The 16,087-nt window shown below is 37.8% G+C and overlaps 1 protein-coding gene across 1 annotated transcript in view; it reads left to right on the forward strand.

The window, feature by feature from the left end:
• Positions 1 to 16,087, forward strand: part of Enthd1 (ENTH domain containing 1) — a 122,346-nt gene that overhangs the window by 17,895 nt on the left and 88,364 nt on the right. The window contains exon 3 of the mRNA XM_005322416.4: positions 10,465 to 10,707. Within this exon, the coding sequence (XP_005322473.2) occupies positions 10,465 to 10,707 (243 nt within the window). The remainder of the gene's footprint in view (positions 1 to 10,464; positions 10,708 to 16,087) is intronic.

Raw genomic sequence — 16,087 nt, forward strand, 5'->3', positions numbered from 1 at the left:
CTCTTAAGGTTCTTGTTAAATAAAGGAACTTTTAATTATGTACTAAGCCCTGCCAAAGAAATTAAGGTCTATATATAGTCCAACATTAATTTCTCAGTTTTACAGAGTCAATCTCTGCTTTCTAACTTGACCTTATGACTTTGGGAACATTCCTTCATACCCTAAACTTACTATTCTCTTTCATAAAATGGACTTAATAATTAACTGTGAGGGAGGTTGTGAGGATTAGAAACATGTCTGAGAGTTAGGCACATAACAAGTCCTCAGTCAAGGTTAGCTAATACTATTAGTTCTTGATTCTTTTATTATTATTTTCTGGAATATATATTAATGCTGAAATAAAGCTCAGTCCAAGTATTCTCTAGGAAGTTCTGTTTTGCTGTCTTCAGAGGTAAGCAGGCTCTCCCTTGCCATCCCTAGCACCTTGTCCACATGTCCATTGTAGTCCTTATCACAGTGCCATTATGATCATTGATTGACATGCTGTCTCCTGCACTGGACAGAGTAGAGAACTAAGATTTCTATATTTGTGTGTCTAGTTTTTTTACTTGGAAGTGTTGAATAAGTGTGTCTTGATTGAATGACTGATGGGCTGACAGAATGGCAAGTGTGCTGTTGTAGGCTCAAGGAAAGAATTAGTAGCTTTAAAGGTTTTCTCCTTATCTTAAATATTCTTCTGTTCTTTCTGCAATGTTTCTAGGTATATATTTATTTTTATCTATTTTGGAGATCATTTTCGATGTGATGATTCATGTCATTTCTGTAAGATTCTCAGTATTCTTTTGTCTCTGAATATTTCTTTTTTGCTATTATGTTAATTTTCTTCTTTAAAAACCTTGCAAACTTCCTTTATGACTGTTAATTAATCTTTTTAATCTTGCTGCCTCTCTGTATTGTATTTTGGAAGAATTTAGTATTGTCCTATAGTTACCTATTTTCTCTTTACCTGTTTGAACTAGAATTTATCTTAAACATTGAAGGTATTTTTTGCTTTTTGGATTTTTAAAATCTTAATGATTATAGTTTTTATATCTAGGATTTTTAATATGTTCTTTTCATATCTACCTGTTCTTATTTCTTCCAATTGTTGTTTTGTTTCATAATTTCATATTCCTTATTGTAAATATAGTCCAACATTAATTTCTCTTGATAATTTATTTAACAATTTTTTTTTGTACTGGGGGTTTAACTCAGGGGCACTCAACCACTGAGCCACATCCCCAGCCCTATTTTGTATTTTTATTTAGAGACAGGTCTCACTGAGTTTCTTAGCACCTAACTTTTGCTGAGGCTGGCTTGGAACTCTCAATCTTCCCGCCTCAGCCTCCTAAGTCATTGGGATTATAGGTGTGTGACACAACACCTGGCTCTTTTTTAACAATATGTGTGATCTCTAGGCTCCCATTCCTAATCCTCAGGAGGTCCAGATTACTCTGCTGTACAGGTGCTGGATGAGCTATAGGAAGAAGAATGGGTACCCAGAAAGCCAGCAAATGGCTTAATAGACTCACACCCAGGATCTTTTATATTAGTTCAGATGAGACAATAACCAATCCAGAGCTGGAGCCAAAGAAGAAGTGGTTCGCTATGATAACTGGAGAACTGAGGACCTGGTGAGATTGAGGACACTGATCTGCAGGGAAACAGGTGTTGAGAATCTACTTGAACACTACAAGTTCACAAGGTAGAGACTCTGCAGCTGAGCCAAACCCAGCCAAGAGGCAGTGCACCTTGCTTCACATACAAATTAACCAAATTCAAACTTCAGTGATAGTTTAATACAAAGAACAGAAGAGAAAAAAAAAATCTCCAAGACTAATAATCAGGCCCCAAATAGGGATGGCTAGTGTGGGGCCCCAGATTCTACTCATAGACATCTACTCCTACAGCAAAAACAGAATTAGCACAAAGGCTGAGGACACCACACCTACAACAAGCCTTAGTGTGGATTATTCCCTTGCCTATTAGAATATACAGTTGTTAGTGAAGAAGAGCAATCACAGATTGTGTACCCCACACACTCTGCTGTATACAACACGATGGCCAACTCTATGAGAGGTGAGTCCTACTCTTTTGAGACCTAGAGGGCATCTGGACTCCAAAAGCTCTGACACAGCATAACACTGTATCAAAATACACTAATCATCAAAGAATTAGCAGAGAAACTATACTACAGAACCCATTTGGAAATATATTGAAACATTCACAACAACCTGATATCCTAGAAGACTTTGGCAAGAGAAAGCTGTGCCCTAAAACGGCCTGTGTGTAGGAGGAGAAGATTCATTCCAATGGATGCATAAAAGCTAACACAGGAATACAAGAATTATGAAAAAAACAAGGTAACATGACACTTCCTGAACTTCATAATTCACTAGAAACTGACTCCACATGTAAAGAAATTCAAAAAAAGGAGACACAGAGACAAGGTACAGGGGCAGGGAAGGTGGCAGGGTGGCTCTTTGTCCAAGCTGCCACGTGTATTTATAAGAATAGGTTACATTGGGTCATTAATACCATAACCACATTATTGTTTAGAGTATCAGTAAGGTTACTTATTCTGCAGTTACATTTCATAGTTACAATATGCAATGTTAGGAGCTTTGTGCAGTTCTCAAAAAGGTCCATTGTCTGAAGTTACTGTTAGGTGGGCAGCTCCAGGAGCTCCAGAGCTTGGTGAAACATTGTAGTTATCAAGCAAGCAAGTTCCTTTATTCCCAGGAGTTATGTGCCTAAGATTAAGGTCGAAGCTGTTAAGACTCTAGCATGGAGGGCATTACCATATCGACCGGGCATCCTATGCCTTTGCACAGAAACTTTCCCAGGCTCCAAACAGGCTGCAGCCTTGAAGTCATCAGGGACCCCAATCCTGAACACAAAACCCCTACATCTACATATATTGATGTAGAAGGAAATATCAGATAAGAATCCAAAAGAGTTGTTATGAAAATGTTTAATGAATTCCAGAAGAACAGAGAAAAACAACTGAAAGAATTAAGGAAGTCAGAATAGGATGGGTGAGAAATTCAAGAAGGAGATAAAAACATTAAAAAAAAAAAGTCAAGTCTTGGAAATGAAAGACAACAAATTAAGTAAAATGTTAAGTTGAAAGTTTCTCTAATAGTAGGGCAGACTGAAGACAGAATTCCAGAGCTGGAAGAAAAAGTGGTTGTGGTTGGCCTTGAATGTTCAGGCAGTATTAAAGAAAATAAGTAACCATGACCAGAATATACAACAACTCTGAAACAACATTAGGAAGCCAAATTTAAGAATCATTGGAGTCATAAAGAGTGGTGAGATGCAAGCTAATGGCATGGATAACCTCTTCAGGGAAATAAATAATAATAAACATTTTCAAATCTTTAGAATGAGATGGACATCCATATTAAAGAATCATTCAGAACCCCAACAAATAGATAAGATCAGAAAAGAATCTCTCCATGACACATTATAATTAAAATGCATAATATATACACTACAAGGATAGAATTTGAAAAGCCTCAAAAGAAAAACATCAAGTTACATTTAGAGGCAAGCCAATAAGAATAGTACAAACTCTAAAATCCAGGAGAGCTTAGAATTTTGGATTTTAAGACCTGAAAGTCAAAATTACTGAATCCAGCAAAACTACCCTTCAGAATCAAAGAAGAAGAAGAAAAAATAAACCTTCTAAAACAAGTAGAAACTAAAAGAATTCATGACTACTAAACTGGCACTACAGAAAATACTTAATTTCTCCTGTGTGTAGTGATACACAGGAGAAATTTAAAAAACAAACTCCAGAGCTTACAAGTGGACAAACCTCACTTGAAAAGTAGCTAGGCAGATGAGTAACAGAAACAGATTAAACACTAGAAATAATTCAAAAGTGGCAAGAATTAATAAACATCTCTCTGTAATTGCACTGAATGTGAATGGTCTCAACTCATCAATTAAAAGACATAGGCTATATTCCTATAATATTCTGATTTTAGATCTTTTGGATATATAGCAAGGAGATAGCTGGATCATATGGTGGTTCCCTTCCTAGTTTTTTGATAATACTGCTTTTCTATGGGAATATAGTCATATCAAGTGCAATTCACAGTAGCCAAGTTATGGAGACAGTCCAGAGGCCCATCAATGGATAAATAGATAAAGAAAATATGGTACGGGGCTGGGCCTGTGGCTGAGAGTGGAAAGTTCTTCCTGCACCCACCCGTGCTCACTTTTCCCTTTATGTTGGTTTTCCAGTTCCCCCTACCCAGTTCCCTCTTCCTTCAGTGCAGGCCTTATAAAATTGGCTTAGGGCTTAGGCCCTGCAATATAATTTGTGTGAGGCACTGGGTTCAATCCTCAGCACCACATAAAAATAAAATAAAAAGCATTGTGTCCACCTACAACTAAAAAATAACATTAAAAAAAGAAAATATGGTGTAATATGTGTGTGTGTGTGTATGTGTGTGTGTGTGTGCATACACACACACACACACACACAGTGGTATTTCATTCAGCCATAAGGAAGAATGAATTTATGTCATTTGCAGGAAAATGGATGGAACTTGGGAACATTGTTAAGGGAAATAAGTCAAGCTCAGAAAGTTAAGGGTTGTATACTTTTTCTCATATGTGGAAGCTAGAGAGGAAGAAAGGAAGGTGTGTTGTGGGGAAGGATCTCATGAAAACTGAAGACAGATCAGTAAAGAAGAGGAAAGGGACTAGGGGGAGGGAGAGAGGGTGGGGAAGGGAAGTACTGGGGAATAATATTGGTCAAATTATATTGTTACATTGTGTACATTATGAATGTGTAATGATGAGTCCCACCATTATGTATAATTATAAATTACCAAAAAATATGAAAAAAACCAATAAAATTAAGTCTTTGTTAGAGGATTTCAAAATCTTATAGAATATTGATTCTAGAGAAGGTCCTGTAGAGTTATTTCTTCCATTTGCAGTGAATTTGTTTTAATTGCTGATTTTGTTGACTGTCTTTCTTAGCATTAGATTTTTAAAAAATATATTTTGGAGTTACAGTTTCAAGCTTATTTTGAGGGGGAGGTTCTTCCTGCCAGCCACCCGTGCTCACTTTTTCCTTTATGTTGGTTTTCCAATTCTCCCTACTGAGTTCCCTTTACCCTTCAGTGCAGGCCTAATAAAGTTGGCTTAGGGCTTAGGCCTTGCAGTAAAACTAGGGTGTCACACCCCATGGACTGAGAAAGCAGGTAGTTTGGTTTAGTTCCAGGTCTGAAGGCTGTTGTGAGTTTCCTGCTTCTAGCCACATAGCTACATATGAGTTAATAGCCCAGGAAGCAGATAGAGGCTTTTTTCCTCCTTTCTCTCTTTTTCTCAGCACAGAACCCTTCTAGCATCAGTGAAGGAAACCATCTCTGGTTCCCTAACATCTGAGAAACTAAACTTCTGGCTGCCACATCAAGAGCCCAGCAGCCCTGTGGCTTCAGCAGTGTTTGCTGCTTTCTCGTTTCCCTTGTATTTCAGCTTTATGGAGGTTGTTATCTTGTTTTTGAGATTCATCATGTCTATTATTGCTGTGTGTTTGGAGCAGAGTAGAACTGTACTTTGAGGTATGAATTTACCAGGCCAACTTGACTATAGGCTTTTTTAAAAATTAATTTGAAAATAATTTAATCATATATTTTAGATGCTCCTCCCCTTCCTCCTACCCCCAGATCTTCTGCCTGGAGAGATATTGTGGAGGGTAGAAAAGAGGGAGACTAAAGATAGATAAATTGGAGACCATAGGTAACAAATGACAGGGTCTGAACTAAAAAGAGAATGACTTTAGAATATATTTAGAGGATGTAATTGATAGACTTGGTTAATTGAATTAGGGGCTATATATGTTCATATTTTTAACTTAGAATGGGGGTATATGAGAAAGGTGTATGGAAAGAAAAGTAGATTTTGGTGGGACAGTGGGTCAGGAATATTAGGATGTTTTGTAAGTGCTGTTTGAAGACTAATATCTGTTTTTCCTAAAGATCTTACAGTATGTGTCTTTACTAGTGCTGCATGTCAGTGCTCATGACCTTTAAATTTATCAAATTTCCAAATCTCTTTACATGATGTTCAGTTGTAAACTTATATAGATTCCTCCTCAGTATTTGGAAATATTTCCTCAGGATGTTTTCTGTCATGTACTTTTCTTTAATGTCTCTTAAACAGGTATAGTTCTGGCCTTCATGAATGTTATAGTCTAATGGAGGGAAAAGACATTTATCAAATGCACAATTACAGACTACAAGTACTACTATAAGACAATCAAGTATGAGGTGCTCCGAGACAGCCTGACCAAGTCTGAGACCCAGCTTAGTGTGCAGGGTGGGTGGGTGGTATGCTGGCTGTTGGGGGAATATTTTCTTGAAGAGTGACCTTGGAGCCTGCACTCTCTGCTCTTTTGCCCTTGCATGGCTGGCTTTTCCCTACTGTTCAAGACTCAGCTATGTTATCTTCTCAGTATGACTTTTCGTGATTGCTCCCAAATTAGTATTTAGCACATCACCTTTCTTTACTTTTTAAAGAACATTTTTATTTTAAATTACCTAATTTATGCTTATTAGATATTTCAGCCATCTAGAATATAAGTACCACAAGTATAGGGACTTTTTCTTCTCTTTTTCTTACTTGTGCCCTGAATGCTTAGAAGATTTCCTGACTTTCTTGAACTTAAGTTCTCAGGAGAATGATTAAATGATTGCATAAATGAAGGTCCTTGGAGACTGAGCTCTTACATAGTTGCCCTAGTAGTTTGTATCTACTTGTCTTTAATGTGGTGTTTGGGAGGACTCCTAAAGTTGGCTTTCTGCTTGATCTTTATTCTGTCCTGTTGACCTGATCCTTGACACACAGTGTTCTGATGGGGATTGCCATAGTGATGGGCATGTGACTGTTTCAATCAGGGTCATTCTTCTAAGTACTTCATATTGAAAGGAAGAAAGAGGGACACTTAGGTTGCAGAGTGTGTGATGTGAATCTGGAGCTATTGGTGACTGTATCCACATTCCAGTAGAGAAGGCCAATCTGCAAGAGGAGAAAATGAAGCCATGACACAGACAGGAGTAGAAATGGGAGAGGGAAAGAGAGTCCTGGTAATTTTCTGGTCTCTGCTTCATTTGTGCCTGAGACTTAATCACAACCCCTGGTTTTTCCATGACTTTTGCCTTACCCAGTTCAAATTGAATTTCTGTCACTTAGAGCCAAAAGATTCCTAATTAAAACAGTATACAACTTTATTTTCACTTTAAATTGTACCTCAACTAACCTTTTCATCTTGTGCATTTTAGATAATATGGTTAAGTATTGATCTGTTGCATAGTTTCTTATTTCAGAAACACATGTTTTCTGCCTCCCTTCCCCCTTTTATTTCTTTTAATGCAAAGAAATTGCTTCCTGAATTTATTCTGCTTCCAATACTATTTTGTTTTAGTACTGTGTACTCTTTCCTTTATTTTCAGAATTACATTGGTCGGAAGTGAATAGATGCCATCTTATTATTACTATTGTTTATTTAACTGTGGAAGCAGTTTTACTGGGTACTTCTTAGATTTTCAACTTTGATGCTTTAAAACAGCCATTATTGAGTACTGAGCATCTCTAGGGTGACAGAGCAGCAGCCACAGTAGTGGCAGAACTTGGTAAGATGCTCACTCAGGTGATTTATTCCCTATTTCTGGTAAGCTGCTCTGGCCCAAGCTGCCTGGTGCTGCTGCCTGCTACCTTAGGAAGAAGCCCTGGTCTTCCATGGGGAGTCTACACCCCTGTAGCTGCTTTCCTGCTTGGTATATCCCTCCTTGTCCATTAGAACTGTTGATCTGCCCTCAACCCCACCAGTCCTCTATAAATAGCATATTCTACTTGTTCCATAATTTCTAATTTCTAGTTAGAGATTTTTCAAAAAATTATGTTAGATCAAACAACTGTATTAGACAGCTAAATTATAAATTGGTCATCAGTATTTTTCATCAATCTGGTTTCATTTATATTCTATCAAGGAGAAAATTGGGGACTTTTTGGTAATTTGTTTCTTTCTTTGGATCATTGACTTAGTAAATACTTATTGAGCATATGCTCTATGGCTTCCACTCTCCAGATACTGTTACTAGTTTCTAGAATGAGACTTCTGTGCCTTCGTGGAGCTTATATTTTAGATGAGGAAACAAGAAGTAAACAAATAAATATGCAGTACTAGGCAGTAAAAAGTGCCAGGGTGAAAAAGCAGGGTGAAGGAATAGAGAGGGATGGGTAGGGCCATTTCAGAGAGAGTAGACAGAAGTGGCTGTGAGGAGATGGAGGTTTAAGTAGAGACCTGAGTGAATCAAGGATCTAGCCATGCAAAGAGTTCATGGCAGAAGCAGCAGCAACACAGGGCTGTAGGAGCTGAAGATAGTAGTTGCAGGATAAGGCACCAGGGTGGCTGAATTAGGGGGAGGGACTGGGGAAAGGGAAGGAGACAAGCTCCAAAAGTTAAGAATATGAAAATAAAATAAATTAATTAATTAATAAAAATACAATAATTATACCTTCAAAAAATGTGAAAATATATTTTCATGCCTCCAAAATCAAATTGTCAATATCCAAGGGAAGATAGTGTCTGACACATTGTACCCAGTGGATAAAATTCACAGCAGACACTAGAGTAGGATGCTCCTATCTTTCTTGTCTTTCATGTGATACTGGGTGGTAACCCAAAAACGTGGAATTTTTTTGTTAGGAACTATAAAAATCATAGGAAATTAAGGATGTTTAGAATGCTAGGGTTGAAGCAGTTAAAAAAGAAGTTTGGAAGGAAGAAATGACTGTGAAGTGTGATATTAGATAAAGTAATCTTGGGAAAGATGGCAATATGAACAAAGGTTTCTGACACTGTCCTTATTAATCCTTAATGAAGCCTCTGGCAGTTAGAGAACATCTTTGGCCTCCATTATCTAAATATATCCTGTATTTGACTATTTCTCACCACTTCCACTGCTAGTAAATTATAGCTGGAAATGTTAATACTTTCATTCATCACACATGGAGCCCAAAGTGAACATTAGTGGATTTTTAGGGGCTTTTCAGAAGGCATGAGATGTTTCTGAGAGTTGGTCCTGAGATGTGGAGAAGTGAGTGATTTCCTTTATTATTTCTCATGGAGAGGGTTAAGAATGACACCTATACCTCATATTTGAACGATTCATAGATGATGGTGTACTTTTATATCTGTGAAGCAGATTGAACGCATATGTTTGTACTGCCTTTTTGGTAGATTCAGGGCTAGACAGGCCACCTGACTGGCTCACACTCAGTGGTTAAGGGCAGAACCATTGCTAGAATTCAGGTCTTTAATTGTGCTCTGTCAATTTTAATAACAACACCACATTGTTTCATAGAATATTATGTCAAAGAAAAGCCAGTTTCACTTCTTTTCGTGTCCCATCCCTATTATTCCTTTCTAAGGAAAGGATATTAGCAGTGTTGTCATTACCCAGTTTGCCTGCCTGCCTGTCTACACATCCATCTGTCCTAATCTGTTTGTTTGTACTGCTATAACCAGTTGCAGACTGAATAATTTATAAAGCACAGAAATTAGAGGCTGCGGTTGTGGCTCAGTAGTAGAGAGCTTGCCTCACACGTGTGAGGCACTGGGTTCCATCCTTAGCACTACATAAAAATAAATAAATAAAATAAAGGTATTATGTCCTTCTACAACTAAAAATATTAAAAAAAAAAAAGCACAGAAATTAATTCTCTCACAGTCATGGAGACTGGAAGGGCCAGGGTTGAGGCACCAGTAGGATTAGTTCTGGTTAGGGCTGCTCTCTGCTTCCAAGACACTGCTTTGGTTCTGCAACCCCCACAGGGGAGGGGCCCTGTGTCTTTATGTGGGGGAAGGCAGAGGTAAGCAAGAGACTACTTGCCTGAAGTCTCTTTTATAAGGGCTTTGATGCCAGTTGTGAGGGAGGAGCCATCACGGCCTAATCACATCTCAGAGGTGTTACCCCCTAATACTATCTCATTGGCAACAGTGGAATTTTGGAGGGGACACATTCAAACCATTGCAGAGTGTGGATTTCTCTATCTACAGCTGTCTTCCATGTCCCTACACAGTGGGTTGTTTCCCCTGCTCATTACAATGTATATGACTTCAGTCTTTAGCCGTATGTTGTCATATATCTAGGTCAGTACATCTAGATCTAATTAATACCTTTCCTTTGTATGCCTATATTGTTGGATTTATTGCAGAGTATTCGTGGTTTTTAAAAAGAAAATTCAATATTTAATATGTATGATATAATTCATCATAGATTAATAATTTATTTATTTCTTAAAATATATGAAAAGAAGTATAGTGACAGTTTTTATTTGCTACAGGTTTTACCACTTTTGGTCACATTTTTATTTTTCCTTAATGATCTTAAGAATAAAAGTGAATTATATCATTAACCAGTATTTTCTTTTCTAAGCAAATTCAATGTTTTTTTTCAGGTTATCATATCCGGGAAAAGTCTAAGCAAGTCATAACATTGCTAATGGATGAACAGATGCTGTTTAAAGAGAGGGAAGTGGCATGTCGGACTAGACGACGCACTTCCTACTCCATGACATTTCCTAAAAGATTACCTAGTACAGGTAACTCACCAACAGCATGTGCATCTGCCCCCACACCAGAAATTCCTGCTTCAGAGAAGAAGCACCAGCTTCTTAAGGTGGCAAGACTACGTAGTAAAAGTGCGTATAATGAATGCTGGTCTAAAATGCAAAAGATATCATCTAAGAACAGTTTAAAAATATAAAATATTTTAGTACTAAATTATTATTATTATTATTAATTGGTATGTGCATTTGAACCCAGAGGCACTTAACCACTGAGCCATATCCCCAGCCCTTTTTTGTATTTTATTTAGAAACAGGGTCTTGCTGAGTTGCTTAGTGCCTCATTTTGCTGAGACTGGCTTTGAACCCGTGATCCTCCTGCCTCAGCCTTCCAAATTGCTGGGATTACAGGCATGCACCACCATGCTTGGGGCAAATTATTAATACTATATTAGTACTAATATTATGATATCAGACTTTATACTATAGAGAACAAAGATGAAGAATATGTAATAGAGTATTTCATGAATTCAGATTGCTTTTATCTTAGAGTCAAATAAAATGTTTTTGAGCTTAAATAACATTAACTAGTGACTATTCTATTTGACATCATGAGTCAATTTTAATTTATTTGATTAATAACTGGAATGTGAAAGAGTACTGTTTTCTAAGATCTGTGTCTTGGCATATGTACACAACACCATCTGATCCTATACATCAAGAAACTGACATTTCCTAAAGTACACCTCACAACTCTAAAAATAATCCAAACATTCTTCCAGGGTAATACTTAGGACCTTTCATTTTGCCTTAAACTTCAAATTTAGACTATTGAACTTTTTTAAAAAGGGAGTTATTTATAATACTATAATAAAAATCAGGAGAAAATAAAGTGATCTTTTCTAACAAATTGATAGAATATAAAGGAATATTATTTTGCCCTAACTTATCTAATACAAACTTTGTTGGTAGGTTGTACATAAGGAATGGACAGTTTGAGGAAGCAAAAATATTAATGAAGTATGAATTTGATAACTGTCCTCCACCAGGTGACCAGAATGCTGGTTTCATTAAAGAGGTTCATGGCATAGAAGTTAACTAGTGAGGTCAAAATAAAACACACAGACTCAATTACCTTTTTTTATGACCAGGTCCGAGACGGCTCTCACCTCTCTGGCTATCACCTCGAACCACCCAGTGGGGCAACAAGGCTTACTCAGGGCTAGCAGGAGAGAGAGAGAGAGCACGCCAGGGAGTGGCCTTTTATTGGGGAACAAGAAATTCAGGGGAAAATTCCATCCAATGAAGGTCCAGGGGGGCAGCATTCCAAGGTCAGGGTCACTGATTGGCCTCAGGGTCAGTGGTCAGTCACACCCCCACACGGACAGGCTGTTGCACCTGGAGAGGGTGGGGATAGCTCCAACAATGTTTGGCCAGAACGCCTCACACCCAATCCGGGAGGTGTCCAATCACGTGCGAGAATGGCTTCCCACACTGACCCTTGAAAGGAATTAAGCTTGGTGCCACAAATGAGGACACAGTAGGAGTAGGGGTTTGCCTCCTAGTTTTACATGTGAGTCTGTGGTTATGGACTGAGTGTTTGTGCCGCTCCCTGCCACCAAGTTCATTTGTTGAACTCTAATCCTCAGTGTAACGAGGTGATGGCCCTGGGAGATGATTAGGCCATGAGGGTAGAACCCTCATGAATGGGATTAGTGCCCTTATGAAAGAGACCCCAGAGAGCTCCGCTCACCCTCTTTTTGGTGTTGGAAGTTACAACAAGTAGGAAGTCTGTAACCCAGAAGAGGGTTCTTCCCAGAACCTGACCATGCTGTCACCCTGATCTCATACTTCTAGCCTCTAAAACTGAAAGTCTGTTTCTTTAAGTCACCCATTTTATGGTACTTTGTTATTAGCTGCCCAAGCAGACTAAGACATCTATTAAGATCCTGAAGCTGGGCATGGTGTTGCATGCCTGTACTCCAAGCAGCTGGGAGGCTGAGACAGGAGGATTGCAAGTTCAAAGCCAGCCTTAGCAATGGTGAGGTGCTAAGTAACTCAGTGAGACCCTGTCTCTAAATAGAATAGGGCTAGGGATGTGGCTCAGTGATTGAGTGCGCCTGAGTGCAATCCCCAGTAACAAAAAAAAAAAAAAAAGAAAAAGGAAAGAGATGCTGGTAGTCAATATAAATAGCTCATTCCAAGTGTCAGTTAAATGTGGAAATTTAAAAATGTTATTAGTAAAATCAATACAAACCAATCCTATCCCCCCCCCCCAATCTGACTTAGTCAAGAGTTCTTACATGTTCATTCAAGACTTATTTATGGATTGGAAAGTAGAAAGGCATTCAAAGAAGTCGCCATTGTAATTATAACAATAAATGCCATCCAGATGCTTCTTAAAGTAGTGGAACTTCTTTAAGGGACCCTTTTCTTTTGAAATAAATCTCCAAAAGAGATAGTGACCCATTCTGAAATTTTCTCATGAAGGTTTGAATTCAGACTGACATGAACAGCAGAGTAAAATAACCAATTATGACTCATCCAGAGTTTCTTATCCCTTTGTTACTTCTTTATCACCTTCTTGTTCTTCCTTCTTCCATTACTTGTCTCATTTCCTTCCTCTTTTATTATAAACACATAATTATTGAATGTTATTATTTGAAATTTAGATACCCAGCAGAAATTTGGAACTATAGCAGTGAATGAGATAAAGTTCCCTTCAAAGCCAAGTATGGAGGGCATGTACCTATAATCCCAGCTATTAGGAAGGCTGAGGCAGGAGGATCACTTGAGCCCAGGAGTTTGAGCCCAGCCTGGGCAATATAGCAAGACTTCATCGCCAAAAAAAAAAGTTCCTTTAATTGTGGAACTGTCACTTTAGTGACAGAGACAGATACTAAACGCACATAAACAAAATAGATATAAAATATAACAAGTCTTATAAAGAAAGGGAAAATAGGGTCAGGGAACAGAGCAACAGGGATAGCTGTGTTTTAGGGTAGGTAGAGAGGGGAGGCCTTCTGGAGGAGCTAAGTATTTAAACAGACCTGGAGGGTAGTATAGGAGTAATCCATGCACAGCAGGCAAATGCTTTGACACTAGAGCAGATGTGGCATGGGAAGTTGTGAGCTTAGGAAGTGAGTCCCTAAATCACTATAGTGCTTACTCATTTCTGAGCCATTTTTATGAGTCTTATAAGATTATAACTATAGTTTATTGCCTTGTAGTCCTAGATTGAAGCTTTTTTTTTTTTTAACCCAAAATGATACTCCGCAGCTTTATGACACATCTTATTTACCAGGCTGAGCTCTGAGTGATTTTTAACATTTAAAAAAATCATATTTTGTCACAATTTATTTGTTTAATACAATAAACGTGCATTGAAATAAATAAATAGCCCTTACTGCCTTCCAGATACTGTCAGACACTTTTCTAGGGAAGGTAAGTAAATTGGGGGTATTTTTGCTCTCATGGAAGTTATATCTTGAGGTACGCTGTGTACTTTCAAGTCTGTTTCACATAAAAATTTTTCCAAGAGTGTTTTGGCCCATGATGTTATCATTGAATTAAATCTATATAAAGTACTACTTAGAGTGAATAGTGAATGTTTGGATGTAAAGGCACAGAAAACATACATTAGCGAAAAGATAGCCTCTTCAACAAATGCTGCTGGGAAAACTGAAAATCCATGTGCAGCAAATTGAAATTAAGCCACTTTCTCTCACCTTGCACAAAACTTAAAGTGGATCAAGGACCTAGGAATTAGATCAGAGACCCTGTGCCTAATGGAAGAAAAAGTAGGCCCAAATCTTCATCATGTTGCATTAGGTCCTGACTTCCTTATCCTAAAGCACAAGAAATAAAATCAAGAATTAATAAATGGGATGGACTCAAACTAAAAAGCTTCTCAACAAAGGAAACAATAAAAATAATGTGAAGAAAGAGCCCACAAAGTGGGAGAATGACTTTACTACATGCACATCAAATAGAGCACTAATTTCCAGGATATATAAAGAGCCAAAAACTCAACACCAAAAGAATAAATAACCCAATCAATAAATGGGCTAAGGAAATGAACAGACACTTCACAAAAGATATATAGTCAGTCAACAAATATATGCAAAAACATTCAACTTCACTAGTAATTAGAGAAATGCAAATCAAAACTACTCTAATATTCCATCTCACTTCAGTCAGAATGACAATTATCAAGAATACAAGCAACAATAAGTGTTGGCAAGGATGCGGGGGAAAAATGTACACTCATACATTGCTGGTGGGACGGCAAATTGGTGCAATCACTCTGGAGTTGCAATCTGGAGTTGGAGGTTCCTTAAGAAAGTTGAAATGGAACCACCATTTGACCCAGCTATCCCACTCATGAGTCTATATCCAAAGGACTTAAAATCAGCATACTGTAGTGACAGAGTCACATGAGTATTTATAGAAGCTCAATACACATTAGCCAAACTGTGGAACCAACCTAGATGCCCTTCAATAGATGAACAGATAAAGAAACTATGATATATAAACACAATGGAATATTACTCAGCTTTAAAAGAGAATAAAATTATGGCATTTGCAGGTAAATGGATGAAGTTGGAGAATATCATGCTAAGCGAAGTAAGCCAGTCCCCCAAAACCAAAGGCCAAATGTTCTCCCTGATATGTGAATGCTGATCTATAATAGGAGGTGGCATGGGAGGAGTGGAGGAACTTTGGGCAAAGGGAAGGGAGGAGCAGGGAGAGGACATGGGGTCAGGAAAGATGATGGAATGAGACAGACATCATTACCCTAGGTACATGTATGACTGCACATATGATGCAACTCTACATTGTATACTACCAGAGAAATGAAAAGCTGTGCTTCATTTGTGTACAATGAACCAAAATGCATTCTGCTGTCACATATAACTAATTAGAACAAATAAAAAAATTACTGTAAATTTGTTTAAAAATCTGTTAAGATTATTTGTATTTTATCTATTCATTGTCTATCTGGTAGATGCATAGATGTATATTTTTGTGTTCAGAAAAGAGTAACTAAGTTAGAGCTGGGGTTGTAGCTCAGTGACAGAGCGCTTGCCTTGAATGTGTGAGGCACTGGGTTCGATTCTCAGCACCATATATAAATAAAAAATAAAGGTTTGTCAACAACTAAAATGAATAAAATAAATAAAAATTTTTTAAAAAGTTTAAGTAAACAGTCATACTAACTGTTTCCATGTAGGTATTTGAATCTAAAGTGTACTCTTTTTTTGGTATCAGGGATTGAACTCAGTGGCACTCAACCACTGAGCCACATCCCAGCCACATCCTTATTTTGTATTATATTTAGAGACAGAGTCTCACTGGTTGCTTAGCACCTCGTTTTTGCTGAGGCTGGCTTTGAACTCACGATCTACCTGTCTCGCCTCCTGAGCTTGCAGGGATTATAGGTGTGTGCCACTGCACCCAACTAAAGTGTATTTTAAAGTAATAAATAAAACTGACAGTTTGTTGGAGTTGGTAA

The sequence above is a fragment of the Ictidomys tridecemlineatus genome, chromosome 6 (assembly GCF_052094955.1).
Source record: "Ictidomys tridecemlineatus isolate mIctTri1 chromosome 6, mIctTri1.hap1, whole genome shotgun sequence".
Lineage (NCBI taxonomy): Eukaryota > Metazoa > Chordata > Mammalia > Rodentia > Sciuridae > Ictidomys > Ictidomys tridecemlineatus.